The sequence below is a fragment of the Dipodomys spectabilis genome, unplaced genomic scaffold (assembly GCF_019054845.1).
Source record: "Dipodomys spectabilis isolate Male_0828 unplaced genomic scaffold, ASM1905484v1 ptg000003l, whole genome shotgun sequence".
Taxonomy (NCBI): Eukaryota; Metazoa; Chordata; class Mammalia; order Rodentia; family Heteromyidae; genus Dipodomys; species Dipodomys spectabilis.
In genome coordinates this window covers 10730225-10755041 of record NW_024870680.1, presented here as the reverse complement: position 1 = coordinate 10755041, position 24817 = coordinate 10730225, and the positions used below count along the sequence as shown (strand labels likewise).

General features: G+C 42.9%; 1 protein-coding gene across 6 annotated transcripts in view; it reads right to left on the bottom strand.

Moving 5' to 3' along the window:
- The window catches only part of Tenm4 (teneurin transmembrane protein 4), a 411966-nt gene that overhangs the window by 287593 nt on the left and 99556 nt on the right, over nt 1-24817 (bottom strand). For 3 of the 6 annotated variants that reach the window (XM_042690307.1, XM_042690322.1, XM_042690315.1), the window contains exon 3: nt 9630-9839. The exons of the other annotated variants lie outside the window; for them this stretch is intronic. In XM_042690307.1, coding sequence (XP_042546241.1) covers nt 9630-9839 — 210 coding nt within the window. The remainder of the gene's footprint in view (nt 1-9629; nt 9840-24817) is intronic. 6 annotated transcript variants of the gene reach the window in all.

The following is a 24817-nucleotide window of genomic DNA, read 5'->3' as shown; positions in this document are numbered from 1 at the left end:
TTAGCCAATACACTCTCAACTTCCATTTTCATTCCTTCTTAGGACAGCAGCAATAGGTGTTTACAACTTCATTTTGGATAAGTTAACTTCCTGGCCCCCTAAAAATGTTGTTATTGAGGAATAAAATCAGAGAGTAGGGGGAGACCAATGAACACAGAGCATGCTGGAATCCTGGGGTCTTAGGTAGTACCCCCCATCCTACTTCTGAAGTACCCCTCAACTGCCATTCTTAGCTTCCTTTAACATCTGGGTACGTGAGTGAGTCAGGAATGTGCTATGCATTCACACAGGTACCAGGGCGAAGCTGGTTCTTATCAGGTGTGTATTTCCCTCCAGAGTTTCCACTGGGACATCTAAAGAGAAGTTTCTGGAAGTGCAAATGTATGATTATCACTAGTGAGTGTGTTATTTATAGAAAAATGTCCCATCAGGAGAGGGAGAAAGTGGAGCATAAATGAATTACCAGTCATTTTCCTTTCTTTCAACTCCAAAGGGATAGCCAGCTGCCCAGGAGAAAAACCCATCAAGAGCTTTAACATTTACTTGCTGGAAAGGTGGGGAACTCTGGGGAATGGAAGCCAAGCAGAGGCCCCGGTCCAGACTCTGTTTCTAAGACCCCATACAATGTTTGCTTAGCTGCTGCCTTGGGCTCACTCTCCCACCCAAAATCTCTGGAAATCACTCAGGAGGAGGAAGGGTGAGAGCTCAGGGCTCCCAGGCAGAGCTATTAATTGCTGTGGCTCTTGGAAGGCTGGAAGAGTGCAACAATCTGCCTTTATTTCAGAATACGTGGCTAAAAACATTTGGCTTTCAAAAGGGGAATAAGGAATCTAACAATCACTGGGTACCTATTATGTTGCAAACACTGTGCCAGGAATCTTGTCCTTATTTTCTCATGTATGCAACCATTTTGTGAAGTCCTATTAAAACCATTTTTACAAAGGAAAAAACTAAGGACCAGAGAGGCTAAGCAAATTGCCCATGGCTACACAGCCCAGTGAGAACTTACTGACTCCTATAACTTATCTTTTCCTATCACATCTCCATATTGTGCTATTGCTGTTTTCCTTTCTTACTTTTTTTTTGTTTCCTCTCTCCTTTTGGAGAGGCAGAGGATGGCACTCAGACTTGAGCTCAAGGCCTTCAGCTCTCAGCAAGTGCTCAACCTAACACGAGCTATACCCCTAACCCTTTCCATTTTTCTTCTAGGCCTTATAAAATAGAGGATTTTTTTTTCCTCCTCTGGTTTTTAATCTCAAACACCTATATAAATAATGGCAGTTCAGAGGGAGAGGGCAGAGGGAGGAGGGAGAGAAAAGAGGGAGAAGAGAAAGCCACATGGTTTCCCGCTGCACCCAGGGGGCCATTAACCAGTAATGGGGGATCCAGCTGAGCTCAAAGCACCCACCTCAGACCTGATGACAGGGCCAGAGGGGAAAGCCTGAGGGGAGGTGGAAACAGATGGCTCCCAAAGACCTCCATTTAAGAAAGGGAAGAAGGATGGGTTCAGGGAGCAGCAAGAGATGTTTATAATTCTAGGTAGTACATGGCATTAAAAGCCTGTATACTAGAAAAAGCCTAATGGGGCCTAATCCCTTCTGGTCATTCCCAGTCACGGTCACCAGGAAGAGAGCTTCTACTTTCTTTGAGTCCTTTGCATGAAGGAAGGAAAAGTCTCAGCTTGATACTATTTCATTGTTGTTGTTTGAACATCTAACATTGGTGAATGTAGCTGCATGACAGAGGCAAGTCGGGGCTCCATGTCCTTGGGTCTACATTCTTTGGGCAGAAAGCAATAACTTACTTTCATTGTGTTTATTTTTACAGTACCTTTTGTTTATGCGATATCACAGACTTTGCCACATGGCAAGTGAACTATAGTGGTAAAATACTATTTCCCTTTTAAAAAATAAGTAAATTGGTTTACATTAAAAACAACAACAAAAACAACCTTTAAGTACTCAGGAGGCTGAGATTTGAGGATCATGGTTTGAAGTTATATCAGGCAGGAAAGTCAGTCCATGAGACTCATACCTATAATTAACCACCAAAAAGCCAGAAATGGAGCTATGGTTCAAGTCATAGTGTGCCAGATTTGAGTGAAAAACCTAAGGGAGAACCTAGGCTCTGAGTTCAAGTCCCAGTTCAGGGAAAATCAACAACAACATTAACAACAACAACAACAACCTAACCTTAAAGGAATATAAGGTGACAGTGTAGGTGGGCACATTACTATAGTCTACACCATAAAGTTTGGGAGGTGGTTACCTTGTCTAGTTCTCTCACTGCACAGACCACAAAGCTGAGGAGCCCAGGGACAAAGCTGCAAGGCGACAGTAGGTGAGAGACAAAGCCAGGGTCAGAAGCCTGGTGTCCTGTTCCACTCCCAGGCATATGCACAACTCCATCCGAGCTCAGCCTCTCCAGCTGAGGTTTGTAACTGGACCGCAGAGCTTCTAAGATGCAGTGGACTACACAGGTTTGACTGAGTTTTCCTGTGCAAATCCCAAAGTAGTCCAAAGCTGTAGAGCCATGGGGCAGCTCTCCAGGGTGATGATCCCCTCTGTGCATGCTTCCTAAGTACACAGAGCCACTATTATCACGGAGCCACCTCTACTGCTCTGAGGATCCACTGAGCTGACGGATGTCAGCGAGCTTTGGGTAGGGGAGAACCGCACACATGTTAGTTATACTATGGCTGGGAACTGGCAGCTCATGCTGGCAATCACAGCGATTCAGGAGGCAGAGACCTGAAGATTGTAGTTCAAAACTAGTCTAGGCAGGAATGTTCCTGAGTCTCTTATCTGCAGTTAAACACACACACACACACACACACACACACACACACACACACACACACACACACACACACACACACACCCAGAAGTGGAACCATGTCCTTAAGTAATAGAGTGCCAGCTTGGGGCAAAAAAGCTAAGGGACAGTGCCCAGGCCCTAAATTCAAACCCCAGTCCTGGCCCATCTATACTAACATGTGCCTGTCCATGTATTTGTGTGTGTGAGCACACATACACATACTTATACACACACACATTTCCCAAATTCTCATTGAGCTCCTTCCAGGCATCTTTTCAACAATCTGGGCCTTGAAGTGTCCAGAGATGCTTTGAGATGTGATCTGCTGTCCACAAAGGCTCCATGGAGTTGGTCATTCCCATTTCAATGGGGGACAGAAATCTGGTTCAGTTTCTAGATGGAAAATGCTGGGACATGTGGTCATATGCCTTCATCAAAGGATGGTCTAGGAATTCCTAGCTCCAATCAAGCAGCCCGACACCAGATATGTTATTTTTGTATCTTTGAATACAGTGGTATTTGGGAAAATGAGTAGAAAGGAACTGCAGATAGTCTACAATCTAGTCACACGAGTGACTAATTAGAGGGCCCCAGTTCTCTCAGGATGTTCAGTTGCATTAATTCAAAGTGTGACCTGTTTATTTTGCAAGGTCAGGAAGACGCCTTACCTCCTAGAAAGCCAATGCGGCAATTAAATTAGAGTCACTGGAGTTTGCCTGAGGTACTGCATGAAAAAGGCCTTTGTAAACTACATAAAGCAGAAGTGACCCTTGAGAGGGTGTCCCCACTGCCCTCAATTAGAAGGTGTAATCATCCATCCTGATGGGAGGCTCAGGTAAGGGCTATCCTTATAGAGGGAGCCCACGGTAGAATGCAGGGGGCCCCCAAAGCCTGTGTCACAGTGCGAACGCTAACCCTGCTCCCTGGCAAATACACAAAGCTTTACCACACATGGCTCAGAGGGCCAGTCCTCCACGAAGGCTGTATACTTTGGAAACAGGGTGCTTATGGAAAGGAGAAAGCAGGAACATCGACTTATTTTTCAGTTTGATTTTGGCTTTTGATTTTGCAGTTAGAGGCCGAGCACTGTCTATGGTTAGGGCTGAAGTCATAATGTAGTCAAAGCTGATGTCAGAGAATGTGGAGTTGGCTGAGGAAGCCAGACATGGACTGGCCAGAGCTCAGGCTGCTGGACAAAGAAGTCCATTGCACAAGGGATGCCAGCCACAGAAGCCATGAGGAACAAGTCCGGAAGAACTCAGATTTGCTGAGTTCTTGCATCCTGCATCTCAAGCCGGGTTCAACGCCAATCCGGGCAGGAAAGTCTATGAGACTCCATTTTCAAAATGATGAACAGAAAGCAGGGCTAGAGGCATGACTCAAAGAGTAGAGTCCCAGTAGAGAGCAAGTTCAAATCCAGTGCAGGCAAAAAACAAAACAAAACATTACCAAATCAAAACCTGATTAGAACTAACAAGAGGCCTGAAGTCTTTATTTTCTCTCTCTCTTTTTAATTCTACTAGTATAACTATTTATATATCTGACTACAGAATCAGTGATTACTATGGAAACTTCAGGAGAATATAGAAGATGTACTCTGTTGTCTTGGCATAATTTGAAAATAACAAATTTTCAAAGCATCTGAGTCCAAGGGTTTCATTTAAGGAAGTTTAACTATGTTAACATATTTTCAGTGTCTCCTTGCTTAGAACACCCTCCACCCCTCATCTCTCTGCAAAATATCCCCCAACATTTAAAATGACATCAGCAATGAATAGATAAAGGAAGAAGTCAATTTGTCTTTCTACTCAGAGGGTTAGGAACTTGACTTTCCCTAGAAAGTTGATAAAATAAGAATTTATTTACCAACAAAGTATTTTTTTTTCATGCAAGGGAGTAAGGAGAAATGGAGAACAAAATTGCCTGAGAACTTTATACATCTCATATTCTTTACCCTGAGAGCTTGCTAAACAAGCAGACCTAAGTAACTGCAGTTGGTATGGGACAATAAATACAGGTCCCATGGACTTTCTGATAGAAGACAACAAACAGCTTCCTGGACCTCTCCTTTAACAAGAAAAAAATGGGTATCCCTGTACTCCTGAATTCACAACCTGACTTGAAAGAACCCCAGCAGCCTTCCCCTGGGGACTGTGGATAGGTCCTAAATTAAGTTGAATTAAAAAAAAACCCAAAACAAAACATTTTTTAAAAGGAGCTTGCATGCATAGCAGTGTTTCCCATTTAGAAAGAAAAATAAACACTTCTCCATTGGATTGGAAGTCAAAACAAAATAATCCCTGCGGCTTAAAACCTGAGAAAGTCAATTAAACTGCCAAACACCAGTGATGTTGGCCAGTGAGAAATTGTCTAAGGCCAGGCAAGAAGGATTCACTACTAAGGTGGGATCAGGGTAGGGGTTAAAGATGGCCCAGTACCCAGGATTTGGTTTTCAGAAAGCAGCAATGAAATGTAATCCCTAAATTATATGTTCTGATTCTCTGGAAACCCTACAGTTCCTACAAAAAGCACACTGGAAAGATTCCATGCTATAGCACAGAACTCTAGATTAGAGTTCAAATCTAGCTTTATCACATAGAAGCTGTGTTTTAGAAGACAATACTAACTTCTCTGGGCCTGTACTATTTCAATACAATTAAAAAGGCTATGACTCAGGGTAGGTAAGAAGGGCCAAAACTTCCATGACATAACATGCCTCTCTTGTCCTGGAATTTTTTTCAAAGTAGCTTTTCTTGGTGGAATTCCTTTTGTCTTCTCTAGCCTCCTCCTGCTAAGATAGAGTAAAAAAATGACAGAATTTGGTTGTGGAAACAAAAGAAGGAAAGAAGGGAAGAAAGAACTGCCATCCCAGTTACTCAGGAGGCAGAGATCTGAAGAACAGGGTTGGAAGCTAGCCTAGGCAGGAAAGTCCATGAGAGGCTTCTATCCAATTCACCAACCAGGAATCAGAAGTGGAAGTGTGGCTCAAGTGGCAGAATACTAGTCTTGAATGAAAAAGCTAACGAAGGGACAGCACCCAGGTCCTGAGTTAAAGCCCCAGTACTAGTTTAAAAAAACAAAAGGTGAAATGGAGATAAAGTGAAGTCCCACTATGACAATGCATGTAGTACATAGAAGGTACTCCACCTACCCAACTATCCCTCCGCTTTGAGATACTCAACATCCTTGATCCTCTTAAACATTACTTCCTTGCCTCTCCCAGCAGTGTTCAAAGCCTCATCACCTCAGAATGTAGATTAGATCAATTCACAAAGCATTTAATATTTACCCTGAAAAGTTTCCATGGGGTAAGTGTAAATAGGTACTTAATCCTAGCCACTTCCTCCGCCTCTCAACTGTGACCAGTTGATATTTGGGTGAGTTCTTTCTTTTATGTACACCAGTGACTTCTGAGTCCATTCTCCCGGGAGAGGATTAGGATTGGGATGACACAGAGAAGCCCTTATCCCGTTTCCATGCCTACCCCCAAGGGATAATGAGCCGCCATGCCCCACATGCTCTGTTTACACTTTATAGGGGGGGGGGGGGGATTTTCCAGGGACAGATCATAGGCCTGGCAGATGCAAGGTACCAGGAGCGCCCAGTTAGAGTTGACACAGCTGCGGCCTCTAGGGGAGCAGGGAGGCTGGGCCCTGAGAAAGGAGAATCTAGAAGCTCAATTTCCCAACACTAGAAACAGCCCGGGCCGCTTTAACACCTTAGGAGAAATCCTAAGAGGGTCCTATTAGGGACATCCTTTGTCATTGAAACTATGCTCTGAATTGAGTCTCCGGGAAGCCAGCCCTCAAGTGATTGATCTGTTTAGAGTGGTCCCTAAAGTTTAGATTAGTGGAAGAGGAGGGATGTGCAGCAAAGGAAGTTTACTGGCTTTGTTATTTCTGCTTGTTTCCAGGGCTGGGGGTGAACTCCTGGCCTCACACATACTAAAGCAAGCACCCTAACATTGAACTACATCCTCAGTCCCCAGTGGTGTCAGTTTTAAACTCCAGAATAAACTTGGCAAGTAGTTCCTGCTTCACAGCTAGAGCAACAGTTGATCAGAAAAGTCAGGGACCTTCCTCAAGGTTGCCCCAAGGCATCTGCACAATGCTGTTAAAGTCCCTGCTGTCTCAGCTACATTGCTTTGTTTCATTTATTATTATTTTTTTTTGACAGTCCTGGGGCTTGAACTCAGGGCCTGCAAGTGGTCCCTGAGCTTTTTGTGCTCTCTACCACTTGAGCCATACATAGTTTGACTTTCTGCTTTTTTTTTTTTTTTTGGTGGTTAATTGGAGATAAGAGTCTCATAGACTTTCCTGCCCAGGCTGGCTTTGAACCCAGAGCCTCAGAACTCAGACTCCTGAAATTACAAGCATGTGCCAGTTTGAATTGCTCACTCTTTGGGCCATTTGTTTACTCATCCAAATAGCGAATAAGAAGAACTTGTAAGAATACACACCAAACTGTTAAAAGTGGCTATCTCTGGGATAAGGATCACATTAAAACGCCACATTTTCACCTTCTGGGCCATCTAAATATTAATAAGTACTGTTACTTTTTATAATTAGCAAAAACAATAAAGATAATCCCATTAAAATACTTTCACCCTTTTTTCATTAAAAGAAAGAAAGAAACAAACAAACCCAATAAGCATGTACCAGGTCCACAATGTATCATCATTACGAGACCTAGGTCCAGGCCAGTACCAGCAGGTCATTTGGCTCACAGAGGACCTCCCTTTTTTGGTGACTCAGGGGGACAGAAAGGCAGCAGGCACATGGGGCTTTCTCTTGAACCAAATCCCAGAGTAGCAGACCAATCAGAACCCAGACTCCCTCCGGGCATAGGACACATTTATTAACACTCTTTAAAGTGGGGCTCAAGGGCCCAGGGAAGGAATCCAAAGTGTCCTAAGGCCCCTGGGGAGCGGGAACACTGAGAAGCAGAACTGAGCAGACAGCTTCAGGCCAAAGTTCCGGACTTCCATACACATCAATAATGCAATAGCTCCTGTTTTGCCCCAGAACTAGCAACAAAGCCATTGCTCTGGTTCAGTTAATTAACAAAGGGAGAGATTAAGGACTTTAATCTCTTGCCTTCTCTTTTACCTGCAAGGCTTATTTACTCAGAAATGAACAAAGAACATTCTCTGCCCTCCCCCCCCCCAACCTCATGTATGCACCTAATATATACATACAGATATCTGTCTATATGTGTCTGTCAGTCTGGTTGGGTTTCCCAGTAAATGTATTTCCTTCCCAGACTGTTTCAGGCCCAGGTCTTTGGGTTTAAGAAACTGGGGTTTGGCTCTCTTCTGCTTCTCAGGTTCTTTGTCCATGTTTTCTCTGCCCAGAATATCCCAGGTTACCAGGGAAAAGTGACTCTTTCCCCTCAGATGCAGCCAGCACTTCCGCAGGATACATTTCCTAATTCCCTTTCTCACTCACCCAACACTTTCCTGTGAGGCTCCTTTTTCCCTTATCACCTTGTACTGCTGTGATCTGTTCCCAGGGGAAAGGGAGGCTCTGACATTTCTTACTGCTCACCCAAGTGCCAGGCAATATGGGGGGAGCGTGGCAAGTTCTCTGGAGAGAGGTGGCTGGTGTTTACTAAACTTCAGTGCCAGCACTGTGGTGGGGGCTCCTGATGAGCTGAGTACTACTAGACTGGGCTTTCTGCTGGAGGAGACAAGCTCCCCAAGAGGCTGAGATACTTGTCTGAAGCCTCACTGTGAAAACTCTGACATCAACTGTCTGATTCCAGAGCCCACGGACTTTGCCTTATGCTTCTTGGAATCTTCGCTTGGATTTCCAGAATCTGGCTTGGAATTCAATAACACATAGGCGCTGATAAATTAACATTTGACAAACCAACACAACTTACAGAAGCATTTGTGGGAAAACAGTCCTACTTCTTTTTTCCTCTTTGGATGAGGAAAACTTGGTCCATGGTGATGAACCTAAGTCACCTCAAGCCCTTCCCCTTCCCACTTTCTTTTCCCCTTCTCACTTAAAGGTTGGAGTCCTCTGAAGGACGTCCTTGCAGACAAGTGGACTGACCTCTTCTGGAAATAGAGAAGGGCAAACATCTGGGCAAAAGTCATACAGCACCAGGTCAAGGGCAAAAGCTGGCCAGCCTGGGGCTCTTCCACAAAAACCTTCAAACTTTATCTTCTTAAGAAAGCTAGCAGACGGCTGAGAAAAACAGAGTTCCTCACCAGGCAGATGCATGCTGAAATCTACTGGGTCTAGTGCAGCCAGATTGAGTCCTGAGACTCAAACTTTGGGGCTATCTTCATGTTGGGTGTGTGAAAGCTCAGAACTTTCAAAGCCAGTACAGGGCTTCACATAACAGCATTTCTCTTGCTAGGACTGTGAGGAGGATCTAATGAAGCAACAGGTGGCAATGCCTGGTATAGTCCCTGGCATGTAGCAGGAAGACAATTAGTGCTAGTTGCATGTTTTCTCCCGTTTTGGTCTTTGTTTCTGTATCTTTACCTGTCTCTATCTCTACCTGGTGTTTCTGTCTGGTGCTGCCTGTCCATGCACCTCTTACCAGTGCATCTGCCTGCTGATTCTGTTATGGGACACAAGGACAACAGCCACTTTTCTTCCCCAGCCCCTACAACCTGGAGGCACGGCAAAGGGGCAGGGCAGGAGCAGTCTGCCCAAGCAAATGGAGCGTTCTGGACCTCTACTCACCCCAGGAGCCCACCATGCACCAGACCCCTTCAGCCCTGCCAGCAGTCTGAGCAGGTCAATAAGAAACAAAACTTTAAAAACCCCACAAAAGTTAGGAAGAGAGGCACTTACCGTTTGCTGCGACCCCCAGGCTGGCAGAGCCACTTTTAACTAAGAATGAATTAGGGACAAACTCTTCTTCAGAGTCTGAGTCCGGGGTTGGCTGGGCCACACCGTTGCCTAGCAACCGCCTCTGGCTCTCATTGGCCGGAGGGGAAGGGGGCGGGGAGGGGGACTGCTCAATAGGGGTTGATGAAGCGGATGAACAATGCAAGGGAGCACCTGCGGACCACAAAGACAAACACAGACAGAAAAAAAAATAATGAAAATCAATTTCCAGGCACACGGGGAAGGGGAGGGAGCAAAATAAAACACGCATCAACAGGAGAGGGGGATTCCCAACACTGCACGATCTACTGCACAGGGTGGAGCTGGTGTCTGTCTCCACAGAGAAAGTTGGCCTGAACTCCTTCAAAGAACAGGGGCACGGAGGCTCAGAAGTCTGCACAGCTTGCATTCGGTCCTTCACAGGCACACAGTTCATTCTCTGTATTTTGCCGGCTTCTTTTTTCTCCTTCCTTCCTTCCTTCCTTCCTTCCTTCCTTCCTTCCTTCCTTCCTTCCTTCCTTCCTTCCTTCCTTCCTTCCTTCCTTCCTTCCTTCCTTCCTTCCTTCCTTCCTACCTTCTGACATGTGTGTGTGTGTGTAGAGAGAGAGAGACCTGGGTTTTAATTCTAACTGGGCTGCTGCTTCCCCCTGGGTGGTAAGATGAACAGCCAGAGTGGGTGATCACTGAGCTCCTACAATCTGGCAATTCTGTGATGTCACTAAACTGAAATGATGTTCTTATTAGTGAGGCTTTAATCCGGCATGCCCGCAACAAGCCCTGGGCCTCATAAAAGGTAGAAAGAGCTGGAAAGAATGAGCTAAAGCACCCTTCCGGCCTTTGACACACCAGTGTTTTCCTTTTCTAAGAATCTAAGATTTTATGATTATTAGTTCTGCCCTACTCTTCAAACTCAGTGACAGTAAGAAGTTTCATTCAATTCCTTATGCTCTGAATGTAATGGAGTGTCTAACACATAGCATGCACTAAAGAAATGTTTGTTATATAGACTAACTCCAGGGATCTAAACATACTATGATACTTAAGTTCTAATAATTTGAAAGGGTATCATGTTATAATATTAGGACACTACCATTCTGTGAATCCCAAGTTTCTATTTTCCCTTGGAACTAAGGGCCTGGCTTTCTATAGTCCTATGAACAAACTCCCAAGTCTTCTGAAGGAGATGATGACCTTTGCGCAGACAATTTGCAGTCTTGTCTGTGGTTGAGCTTCCCACATGTGCAGTACATCGTGTACGAGAACATAAGCACAAGACATATAAAAGTATACAGTACAAGACAATGCATCCACTTGACAGCAACGACTGCTTATATTTTCCAGTCTTGACTGACAGAAGGTGCATAACATAATCATATCCATCCAGCTTTGCAAAGAGACAACCTTAGAAACCATAATGCAGTCCAGATGAGCCATCATAGATTTGGCAGGTCTCTAACAGGAAGAGGGAATAGAGAGCTGCTGATTGCTGGGGGCAAAGAAAAAGCTGTCTATATAACAGAAGCCCACTCAGTTCACAGCCACAAAACCTTGTGGTGTTTTGCAGGTCCATGACCTTATCACCAACCCCGAGCTTAACTGTGAATGATACCATTAATTGCTTTGTTTACCATTTAGGTGGCTCTTTTTTTGAAAAAAAAAATTGTTATTATAAAGGTGGTGTATATAACTGTAACCCCTCTGTACAGCATCTTTATCATAAAATAAAATTAAAAAATAATGTGATGTATAGAGTGGTTACATTTATATATGTCAGGTAATGAGTACATTTCTTTTTGGAAATGTTACTCTTTCCCTCACTCTCTCCCAATTAGGTGGCTTTTTAAAATACATTTTTATTGTAAAAGTACTGTACAGAGGGGTTACAGTTACATGAGCAAGGTAATGAGTCCATTTCCTATCAAGCATTGTTAACCTCCTCCTTCGTTTTTCCCCTACCATCCCTTCCCTTCCACCTCCACAACTACACTTCCCCCTCCTTTTTTTTTTTTTTGAAACTCAGCAGGAACTGAGGCACAGGTATCAATCTTTAGATGGCTTCTCCTCTTAAGTTTTGGTTTTCTCACCTGAAACTTCAGGCTATGATTCAAGTGTCCAAAGCAATACTCCCAATTCACCATGAAAACCTGACATAGCTTACTGACATAGCCAGTGTTATAAGACTGAGGCACACCTTTCCATGAACAAACCAGCCTTCTGTTCGGATATTACATCTGTCTCACTGTACTCACTCACTGTGCCTGTCTTCTACATAAACGTAAACAGTACCTCTGTGAGTACAGTGCACTTTTGGAGTGGGCTTTGGTATTCAACAACCTGGATTTTGTATCTTAGCCTAGCCTCCTATTATCTATATGACTTAGAAAAATTATTTCTAGTTCCTCATTTGTAAGTTGTCTAGCCTCTGGCACTTTGCTTTTTTTTTTTTTAGTGAAAGTGTATTAGGAAACAAGTATTGAACAGAAAGAGATTATGTGGTATAGATATGCCATGGGTGATAGAAATTTAGTTCACCTTTAACTATCCTCTGCCATCTTCTGGGGTGCAGACAATAGTAGTAGTCTTTGGTTAGAGATAATTGCTCCTTGCCTTTTATAGTTACTGTGAGGATAAGAGATCTTCTGTATGAATACAGTAAGTAGGAGCCTATGCAGTGCTAAATGTTCATTAACTTGAATACAACCATCCCACCAAGAAACCCATTCTTGACTCCTTTTCCCCCCCTTTCCTCTATGATCTGAGATTTAGAAAGACTTTTTCTACCAGGCTGCATTTATTAAGCAAATGCACACTCATTTCCTCTTTTATTAACCAGACATCTTTTAATCTCTAATCAGAGCCTTTGATGAGCCTGAGATAACCAGGACCACACCATGCTTGCTTGTTAGAATTTCAGCCCATAGTTAAGAAATATGATATGTTGTTTTAGGGTGCTTGTTCCAGCCTCTTCCTGAGTAAAGATGTCAAGTTTTACCAGAAAGGAGTTCCAGAACTAAGTAAATTATTCCATCATAAACTTTAGGAATCTTGAATTAAGCCCAGCCCTGGGCACTCCTTTCCAGGTTTCATGTCTGCCTTCTTTTCCATTTGTCCAGTTGAACAGTCCTGAGGCCTCTCTCCAGGCCTCTGGGGGTGCTCTGAATAGTCATCATTCACACTGCAAGTGCCTCACAAAGTGCCAGGCCCTTAGTAAGGACAAGAACGTCCTATAAAGGTACAGACAGTACCTTTTTAATCCCCATGTTATCATTGGCATTCGTTTCAGATATCTCCAAGAAAGGGTACAGAGAATAATTTCTTAGGATGCAGGAAATGATTAGATGCACTGCTATAATTCAGCATGTACAGAAGCAGGAGAAGGGCAAAGGGCAAATTCAGAGTCTGGGCTCTGAAGCCAGACTGCCTTGCTTGAAACCCAAGTCCACTACCTGCTACCTGCTAGTACAGTGAACTTGGGCCAATCATTGTATCTTTTGTACCTCACTTCTTTCATCGTGTGTGTGTGTGTGTGTGTGTGTGTGTGAACACATGTGTGCCAATACTGGGGCTTGAAGTTCCATGCCAAGGCTCTGTCCCTTGGCTTTTTCATTCAAGGTTGGCACTAAACCTCAGCTCCATTTCTGGCATTTTTGTGGGTTTATTGGACTTTCTTGCCTGAGCTGGCTTCCAATCAGGATCCTCAGGCCTCAGCCTACTGTGTAGCTAGAATTATAGGCATGAGCCTTTGTCACTTGATGGCTTTTCCATTTTAAAGTGGAGATTAGGAAGAAAAAGAAGAGTGCCTATTCTCTTTGGGGGATCTTTTGAGGAATAAAGGAGTGAATACAAGTTGCATATTGAAGCTATTCTGTAAACACCTAATAAACACTAGCTGTGGCTATGCATATATATGTCTATACAATGTAGAAGCACTAACTGTATCTTTTTTTTTTTTTTTTTACTAGAGTAGTGGATAGTTGCTAAAGTTTGGCTAACAGCCAGATACTTTACATGATCTCTTTCTTACAACTGCTGGTAGGAAAATTCATCCGCTTTCAAGGTCAAGAAACATAAAGCATAGAGAAATGAAATAAGGTGTCTGTGGCCATCAGAGCCACATTAGAACCTATAACTGCTGTGTCCTTACCACTGAATGGTGAGAATGAAACTTATTAGCCTTGATTTGAATATTTCACACTGGCCACAGGGAAAGTCTATTAGAAAAATACAATTAAAATAGAGAGATCATGACTTTCCTATTGGGCAAGCCAAGGGTTTAAACCGAGTTTCACTGTTGACTGACACGGGATCAGTCACTTCCGTGACTCTCAGTTTTCCCTTAAAAAATGGAGTGATAGGGGCTGGGAATGTGGCTTAGTGGTAGAGTGATTGCCTAGCATGCACGAAGCCCTGGGTTCAATTCCTCAGTACCATATACACAGAAAAAGCCAGCAGTGGTGCTGTGACTCAAATGGTAGCTTTGAGTAAAAGAAGCGCAGAAACAGTGTCCATGCTCTGAGTTCAAGCACCAAGATTAGCAAAAAAAAGAAAAAGAAAAGAAAAAAGAAAGAAAAGAAATGGAGTGGTAATATCCACCGCAGAGAGTTGCCTGACGCTTCATAGTATTATACTCACAATGACCCCAGCAATCAGCTAGCTTACAGTAAAGGTCCAAACAGTATGGGTTCCCTTTACCACTCTCCAGTTGTAGATCTGACATACACTGGAGAACAGACTTGGAAGAAACATGATACTTTTACTATATGTATTACTTGATGAAGTCAAAGATAAAAGGACAGTGTAAGGGAGACAGCTATGAAATATGAAGCAAATATAAGACAAGGGAATCTTGAGACCCACAGAAAGAACAATTTCAGTGCTTCACGCCTTGGTGCGAATCAATAGTAGTTTCCCTTTGCATTTGAAATCTACCTTAGACCTAGAGGAAGCCAGTGCACCACAAAGAACCTTCCAGCATTCTAAATTCTAAGCGTAGTTTTGTAACAGGACATGATACTGGAAAGTCTTGAAGTGCTAACTGATGGACAGGTTTATTATTCTCAAAGAAAGACCATTAACAAGATGCACTTGTAAACACTTTGCTCAGCAGTCCTGAGAAATCCATCTGAATGCCCACAGGGTATTGTATCGATCTAGGTTAAACCCCATCCAGGCTAAAGTTGGGGAAACCATGGTTTGCACAGGTGGGAAAGTGTGAGTCCTCATCTGCAACAGAGTTCTAACTGTGAGCTACAAGAACAGTACTTTCTTCCTAGGCAATTCCTTGGATTATTAGAAGGACTTCCTAGTAACCTTTGAACTGGCAGCCTTATAACTTAGAAGAAGCCTTTACGTAAATTGCTTAACTCAGTTCAGAGCCATTCATCAATGACACCTAGAAACAAAAGCAAGCCCTCAGCCCAACACAGGCACCTCCTCTCAGGGCAACACAGGCTTGATGGATTCATCCTCCCTGCAGAGGCCAGCTGTGTTTCATTTTCTCCTTTCTGGAATCACTCGGTCAATCCACCTAAAGCCATTCCTTCTTTTCTCCTATGCTGACACAGGCTAGCCACTCACTTCACTGAATAAGTAAAATCCTTCACAGTTTTGAATAGAGGAAAGGGAACTGAGGAAAAGTGAGGTCTCCTCCTGACAGAAAGTTTTGTCACTGATGGAGGATCAGGAACTCCATTGTACGATATTCTGCCCTACTTTTTATTCCAGTGAGTTGCATTTGCATCTACTGCTTGAATGGACCATCTACCTGAACAGGGACTGTGCACTGCGCATGTCTGGCTCAACCTCACATAAGCGAAGGACTACAGAACTGGTTCAGTTATTTGAAATTTATTGGGCTCTAACCCTGTAAAGGCTTTCAAAGAGCTAGACCGTACATTCCTGTTTGTGAAGAGCAGTCCCAGTTTACATACGTTACTTTACATTGTATATTGAGTGTCTGGGATCATGGTAATTTTGCTCCCAAAGAGCCCAGCAGTTTGCTTGTTCATAGTAAAGGCACAGCCAGTGTGGGTTCCCTCTACTATCCCTACAGACAGAATACATTTGAGAGAGGAAGCTGACACTTTATTAATGTGTATAACTTGATGGCGAAAACACAAGAGGAGAATGTGAATGGGGCAGCTGTGAAATCTGAAGAGAATACAGGACAAGGGAATCCTGAGATCAGTAGAAAGAACAATTTCAGTGGCTCACACCTTCGTGGGAGTCAGTGGTAATGTTTCACTAAAAAGACTTTGTAAGAAAGACTTTTACTTCTACTTTGAAGGAAAAAGGGACTTTTTAAAAAGTCTTGATTTGGATAATTCAGCACATGGCTACCCTACTGTAGGACACTAAAGTACAGATTTAGGTTTACATCAGAGGATAGCCTGTAGCGATGGATAAGGGACCAAGAGATTTGGGTGCAGGGTAACAAAGTACCTTGTGGCACATCATCTCACCTCCCTGTTGGATTAAAAGTTACAGTAGTCTATGCCTCAAGGGCTTGTTATGAGGCTCAAAAGAGACAATGGGGGAAAAGGGCAGATATAAATGACTTCAGTTATAATGGACACTGATACTTTTCCAGCATAGTAAATGCTCATTAAATATTTATAGATGGAATCCATTTGTATAAATGTATAGGAAAAAAGATTGTTTAAAAGGAAAAAAAAAACTTTAAAAAAGTTATCACTCTTATGGGCAATTTTGAATTTTTAATATGCTTTTATATTTTTAAATTTTTCTATAATGATCATATAATAGTGTGTGTGTGTGTGTGTGTGTGTGTGTGTGCGCACGTGCGCGCGTGCACGAGCGCGTGCCAGTAGCATGGCTTGAACTCAGGGCCTTGTGTTCTAGCTCAGCTCTCTTTCACTCTACCACTTGAACCATCTCCAGTTCAGCATTTTGCTGTTTAGTTGGAGATGGATTCTCATGACATTTTTGCCTGGCCTGCCTTCAAGTCTCTATCCTCAGAGCTCAGTCTCCTAAGTAGTTAGGATTACAGACATCAGCCACCAGCACCCAGTTATGTTTTTTTGTTTTTTTTTTTTTGTCGGTCATGGGGGCTGAACTCTGGGCCTCAGTGCTGTCCCTCAGCTCTTCAGCTCAAGGCTAGCGCTCCACCACTTGAGCCACAGTGCCACTTCTGGCCTTATCTGCTTATGCAGTGCAAAGGAATTGAACCCAGGGCCTCATGCATGCGAGGCAAGCACTCTACTACTGAGCAACCTTCTCAGCCCTTTTAAAATACTTTTAAAGATGACTATTTAAAACTACAGGAGAGTATGAAATAGTAGGTGTGAAAATATTTGGCATCTAGTAGGTGCTAAAAGAGAAGTTGGTCTTAAATACAAACACCATTTTCTGCATTGACATTAGTAGTATAATTAGGTAGAAAGCAATTTTAACTGAGCAATTTCATTTTTAGGAAGTTACACAAAAATTGATTTTTCTAGAGGTACGCCTTTCAGTATATTCACCACAACATTATTGTAATAGTAAAAGGGAAAAGTTTTAAAACAGTGGAAAAAGGATAAAATCCTTAATTTTAAAAAGTAAATGCCCAATTAAGTAAACGAAGGCACAGCAATACAGTGCTAACATCACATATACGTGATATCCTAAGCTAGGTTTGTAGAGAAGAGCTAGTGATGTAGAAAACAGGGCATGAAAAATACAGGATATAAAGTGAGTGTGAGTCTCTTGGCTTTTGTTTAAGAGTGTGTGTGTGTTTGTGTGTGTGTGTGTGTGTGTGTGTGTGTGTGTGTGTGTATGTGTGAGTGTGTGTGTGTGTATGTGTGTAATCCACTCAAAACTGCTAATACTCCTTTATCATAAGGCAGCAGAATGAAATAACTTCACTTTTTCCTTCTGTTGGTCTGTATTTTCTATTTGAAAACACAAGAAACGAATACGAAAAGCTATTTGAAAGAGATGAAAACATAACTCAGCCCCAAAGATAGCTCCTGCCTGAGGGTCCTGTGTTAGGGGACAGTGGGGAGAACTTCCTCCAGCGTGTGAGCCAGCCCCTCCTGCCTCTTGTGTGTCTCACTCCCCCAGCCAGACAGCTCCCACTACGTCAACTCTCCTCCACAGTGGTTGTTTTCAGAAGCAGGTCCCTAGCCATCTGTCTCTGTGACTTATGCTGGGGAAATGGTGTCTGGAAAACAGGACACAGTAAATTTCTCAGGCTCAGGTCATTTGATCTCTACTTTCCTCCTCACAGGTTTCTCAGGGACTTGCAAAAATAAAAATGTTTTTAAACGTTCATGGAGAATGGAACTTTGTGTTCACCTGCTAGCCTGGGAGCCTGGTCCCTTCCTTCTCTTAAGCAAGAAGCATGCCTTCTGTCTGGTTTTCACATGGGGCTGGCCTGCCAGCTAGTCTGGTTATTTAACATAATCATACTCAATGAGGACACTTGTTGATATTGTGTGAGTGTGTGCGTGCGCACACACATGCCTGAGGTTCCTGGGCTCTGTCCCTGAGCTTCTTTTACTTAAGGCTAGCGTTCTACTAGTTGAGCCACAGCTCCACTTCTGCTTTTTCTGAGTAGTTTATTGGAGATTGGAATGTCATGGATTTTCCACCTTGGGTTAGCTTCAAACTGATTTATTTTCAGATCTCAGCCTCTTGAATAGCTAGGATTATAGGTGCAAGCCACCAGTGTGTGAAAACTTGATCTTTTTTGGGGGGAAGGAGTAAGGGGACGGGGAAGGGCAATAGCACCCTTGAGATAAAAATTCACATGCCATTAAGAGTGTATAATTTAGTGAGTCTAGTATATGCATAGTGTAGTTCAAATATCAGACACCACATTCAATGTGAGAACATTTTCATTCCCCTCTCTCCAAATTAAGCCCCATACCCATGTGTAGGCAATACTTTCTACCCCTATATCCATGGCCAGCCACCAATCTGTTCTGCCTCCAAGGATTTACCTATTCTGGACATTTGCTATAAACATTTCCTTTATCATCATATTTTTAAGTCTCACTCAAGGTTAAAGCATCATTGCATTGTATGGATATACAACTATACAACTATCTATCTATCTATCTATCTATCTATCTATCTATCTATCTATCTATCTACCTACCTACCTATCTAACTTTGGTTGTATGTATTTTAGGACTATTATCAATAATGCTGTTACAAACATTTGTATACTTATTTTTATGGGGGAGCATGTTTTCATTTCTTTTGGGTATAAACAGGAGTAGAACTGCTGTATTGTATGGTAACCCCATGTTTAATCTTTCAAGGGACTTCCAGCTTATTTTCCAGTGTGACTGTGCCATTATTTTCCATTACCAATAGCAGTGGATTAAAGACTCAGCTTTTCCACATCCATGCCAACATTTGCTATTATTTAACTTTATGACTAGAGCTATTATAGTGGGCATACAGTGGTATCTCACTGTGCTCTGATTTGTATTTTACTGATGGCTGTTCAACAGGTTGCTCAACATCATGAACTTTTTTTTTTGAAGCAGTGTATATTCAGATTCTTCTTTACCATTTTAATGTTTTCATTATTGAGTTGTGGCCACTGATTCCCCCTCCCCCCGCCCCCACCTCAGGTATTTATTAAGTGACTACTTTGAAGACACATCTAAGTATCATATGCAAAAACAAAACAAGACAAAAAGTGCCATCAAACTCTTGCTTTCCAAAACTTAGATTTTAGACTGGGTGTTGATAGCTCACATCTGCAAGCCCAGCTACTCAGGAAGATGAGATTTGAGGATCCCTCTTCAAGAAAGCCAGCCTAGGCAGAATAACCTGTCAGACTTTATTTATAATTAACCAGTATAAACCTGGAAATAATGTGTGGCTCACATGGTAGAATGTGGACAAGAAAGCCAAGGGAGAATGAGAAGCCCAGAGTTCAAGCTGCAGTTACTGGTACAAAACAAACAAAACTTACATTGTAGCGTATAAGAAAAGCAACAAAGAAGAACGCAAATATCTTTCTAGTGCAAGATCAAGTGGGGGAAAAAATGCTCTAGAGAAAAGTCCACCAGAGGCTATGGAGCCAAGAATGATGAGAGGGGGTGGGTTATTTAATTTGTCTTTTTCTCTCTCTCTTTTTTTTAAAAACAGATGTTGGGGATATTTCTTTTCTTATCTTTAAGTGGACAGCAGTTGCCATTTAACAAAGCAGTTTATGAATACAATATATCTTTCACCATTCTCACCCTCCCCACTATTTCCCTCACTCTTCTTAATTTTGTAGGATATATATTAGATCAGTGTCTGCATTTCCCCCCTCTTCTACTCTTCATTCGTCTCCCCTTTCCCCCTTGACCACTCTCCCGCGCCCCTCCTATCCCTTTCAAGTATCTGCTTCCTGGTGTTTTATTTTGCTGAACTTAGATTTTGCCTTTCTAAGGAACTACATTATTTGAGATCTCCCTTGAATCTACAGTATATCAGTGAATACATTTGTAGCCACTTTTATATCATCCAAAGTATTTACTTGTAGCTTTATAAGCTAAATCTAGCTTCCACATATAAGGGAACACATGCAACCTTTTATCTCTCTGGACCTGACTTCACTTAACACAATTTTTCCAGGTCTTTCCATTGCTTTACAAATGGTTCACCCTCATTCTTTTGAATGGATGCGTAAAATTCCATTGTGTATACAGGCTACATTTTCTTGATCCATTCGTCCAGTGATGCCCCTCAATGGGTATGCTATTTGAAACGTGATAGTCAGGAAAGCCTCTCTAAGGAGGTGACATGTAAATGAAGGGAAGGTGTGAGCCATGAATAGCTGCAGAAAGTCTCTGCTTTCCAGGCAGAGACAGGAGAGGACCTGCAAGGCAGATAACAGGCCTGGAGGAATGCAGCAAGGAGAGGCCTATAAGATGAGTTGTGAGAGGTTACCAAGAGCTAGATTATAGATATTTCAATAAGGCAGACTAGGGCCACTAGGTGTAATCTTTCAGAGTTCCAGAATCTCATGATTTGGGCCAGTCTTACAGGATCCATGAATAGTAAACAACTGAGCACATATACATCAGACAGCAGGTGTTCAGTAGTGGTGGTGCTCTCCCATCTCCCTGTTAAGGACAACCTCAGTCAAACTCCAGGCCAGCCAATCTTCACTGGGTCTGCTCACACAGAGAAGGCCAGCCCCTTACCCCGAGGGATACTAGTCTCCAGGGTGAAGGAGACAGAGATAGATTATGTTCTTTATACAAGAGAAGCAGGAACACTAGTGGAGATGAAGCCTAAGGAGATAAGTATTGGGGACTCCAAAGGGATTTAGGATGTTCCAGGCAGGCATCTGGCAGCTTGAGCTGAGCTAGTAGAAGGGGCTACTTTCTGTGAGATGAGATGAGGGAGAAAAGGAAGGCAAGTTGGGTTTTCTCCAGTTTTGTCAAAATCTGCTGCCAAATGTGGCCAAGAAGTTGCTGAAATTTATGGCAGGCCCGGAACAATCTGGTCACTCCAACAGGGAGGCCTGGGCTGTGTACACTCTGAGCTGAGATGAGACGAATAAAGTGTTTCCCAACAGCTGTCCAAAGTCACATAGAACCTCCTGGAGCTGTAGCTCCACATATTTGCCATCCCCCACTCAATTTAACAGCTGGAAAATTCCAGGCCCCATGGGTAAGGAAGAGCACAATCTGACCGTCAGGCTGCCTCCTACTCAGATACTGGAGGGAGGAGGGGGATTTCAGACACACAGGAACGAAGCAAGAGGAAGGGAGCTACTATGTGCCTAGCACTGTGGAAGGCCTTTTATGCAATTCATCACCAGTAATCTTCATACCCTGAAAAGCATGAGGATCTCTCCAGTTAATAGATGCAGAAATAGATGCTCAACCAGAACATAATCAGGGTCACCCAGAGGATAGGTACCAAGCTGCGGGGTAGATTTGCTCTGTTTGACCCAAAGCCCACATTCTCCCTACAGAAGGAACTTGAATGGAGTGTAGTAATAAACATAAGTGTTCCTTTGTAAAATCATGTGCTTATTTCTCTGATCTCTTACTAGGCCTGGAGAGCACAATGATGTTCAAAGTTAAGCTCCTTTCTTGAAATTGGTTTGAGATATGGGCTTTAGACTCAGGCCACCGAAGCCACAGTTGGTGTTCTTCCCAAGAACTCACTGTTCTTGAGTAATTAGAGTGAGATTCAGGGATTACGGAAACTAAGGAACTGGACAAAAACCAACCAGGAAATTAAAAAACAAAACAAAACAAAATAAAGCCAATGCCATATATTTGTCATTTGTAAAGTTTTCTAAAAATAGTATTCCAATAAAAACTTAAAAAAACATAACAGAAAGCCATGCATTCATGTACACATTCTCATCTGAAATAGCTTTCTCTTGTCACCAGGCCATGGCCTCTTGCTCTTATTAGATTTCTAGGGAGCTTCATGCATTGTTTTTTTTTTTTTTGTTTTATTTTTTCTTTTTAAAAATTTTCTTTTTATTGTGAAAATACTGTACAGAGGGGCTACAATTACATGGGCAAGATAATGCGTACATTTCTTATCAAGCATTGTAGCCTCCTCCTTTGTTTCCCCTTCCCATCCATTTTTTTTTCATTGATGGGGGAGTATAAATATAATACGAGCCAAGTGTTCCAGAAATACCTTTTCTGTCATTTCAGAAGATTTTTTTTTTTTGTCAGTTGTGGAGCCTGAGCTCTAGGCCTGGGCACTGTCCCTCAGCTCTTTAACTCAAGGCTAGTGCTCTGCCACTTTGAGCAACAATGCCACTTCTGGCTTTTTCTGCTTATGTGGTACTGAGGAACTGAATCCAGGGCCTCATGCATGGAAGGCAAACACTCTACCACTGAGCCACCTTCCCAGCCTCCATTTCAGAAGATTTTGAGGAAATCAAGGCAAACAGGGAAAGTAGTGAAATGGATGTCCTTTCTGTCCCCCAGAGTCATCATTTTACATTGGCTGATAACATTCCTAGAGGGAGGCTCTAAAGCAGGAGAAGTTGAGGTTACTTTAGTTATTTATAGAGTAGGACCACACATTTTTGCTTAGGAATGGCCTGACCCATGCTCCCACTTATGGCCTCTTACATAGCTAGACTCACAGGCTTGGACCACCACGGCTAACTTATTAGTTGAGATGGAGCCTCATTAGCTTTTTGTCCAGATTTACCTCAAACTGTGATCCTCCTGATCTCTGCCTCATGAGGAGGTGGGTTTATAGACATGACCCACTGCAGCTAGCTCTAGAAGTCTTACAGCTGATTAACTTGAGGCATAGAGATTCCAAGTGACCTGCCCAACACCCGCAGTAGTAAATTGCAAAAACAGATATGAGTCCAGTCCCCATATTTTGTCTACCACACTATTTTCTCTCACCAGTGTGTGGGATCCTCAGCTGATGTTCATTTATATAAAAAGAACTTATAGACAGATTGAAGCATAGAATCACCATGTTACATTCTTGTGACTCCTCTATAAGCCAAGTATTAGTTCCATTTGACTGACAAAGAGTTCTAGAAAGACCAAGGTGAGTACTTTTGGAAGAGGAAGTAAAGGATGAGCAAGGTCCCCAAGATGGGTAGGAGAATAGGACACCAGAAATGGAGCCAGAGATAACACAACTAATGGAATGACCCAATCCCCAAGGCTTCCCAGGAAGGTTGCTCATTCTGGTGGAGGGCAGTGGATTGGTTTATTTTCATTTCTTTTAACCAAAAAGGTTGGAGGCAGAAGAATTTATACATTGGAGGCTAAGGGCATTTAACAGCTTCAGCCTAAGAGTTCAGATGTAGCTTGGACAGGAAAGTCTAGTTGTTGCTAGCAAAACAAAATGCCTTGCTTTCTGGAGGGCAGGGTGTGGCGTAAAACTTGTTTCCTGGACAGATTCTAAGAAACAGCATCCCTTGCTTGAGAGCGGACACACATGGACTACATTTGCTTCGGATTTCACATGGCTGGGGAAATGAAGGAGGGAGAGGTGCCTGCAGGGGGAGGAAATGCATTTAGGATGTCCCTACGTGCCAAGTACATGGAGTCTAATATTTGGAGAGGCTAATGTGTGTGTGTGTGTGTGTGTGTGTGTGTGTGTGCAGGGGTGGTTATATGTGATCTGCTACAGGTCCCTGGACTAGATGGTGAGTACCAACCATAGGATAAGGTACTCAAGGCACCTTCTAGAGCATTCTATATCTGTATCCTCCAAGGCAATTCTCTGCGACCTCACAGAGGACTCTGATACCTTAGTAGAGCTGACAAAGGGAGTTTCAGGTTGGGTTTCCCCAACTGCCTTTGAGAAGTTACCTATTTAGTGACCAACCAATTCAAGAATAATTGGCAATTTTCCTACAATGCTATGAGAGTGGGCAGCACAGAGGAGGTCCTTAATTAGTGCTTGGGGCCTAGAGATTCCTCTCTAGGAGAAATGATGCTTCTACAGACCCCTGAAAAGTGACTCCAAGTGGGCCAGGCCAAAGAGAGGGTGGGCAGGTGTGTATGTATGGGTCATACGTGCACACCGGTGCTGTGCAGGCACCTGTGTAGGCTGGTTAGTATCCAGAGAGAGCCACATGTACTGAGTCCCAAAGGTAAGAACAAGTTCAGTGCTGCTAGGGAACCAAGAGGACTGGAAGCTAAGGGTGTATGCAGCAGAGGCAGGGAAAGTGGTACAAAAGTGAGTACAGAAAGAGGCAGAGTTTGGATCTGATGATGGCTTCTAGAAGAATCCATGGCTGGTCACTACTTCCTCAGCTCTTTTCCTAGTATCTATTTCCAACTAGGCTGCACCAGCTGAACTGAGTCATTCAGCTTCTCTGTCCTTTAAGCTAAAAATTACCATAGTTAAACAGGTTACCCTCTAAGCTCTCTTAAAACTGCAATAATAAAAGTAGCAAGACCAATTTCTGCTATTTCATGTAATCCTTACCTAGGTCTCTGAGCTACTCTTTATTACCCACATTTAGCAGATGGGAGAAGTTCAAGAGTTAAATGACACAAATCTCTACAAGTCTATGATTTTGAAAAGAAAATGCTCTGGGATTTTCTTCCTGAAAACCAGGTCCTTTGCTCTCAGAGAAATGGTATGCAGGGGAGTGAACAATGTCTCTTAATAATTAACACAAAGAGTAACAACATCTGCTATGTATCCAGTGCTTTCTCTTTGCCAGTCATTGTATACCA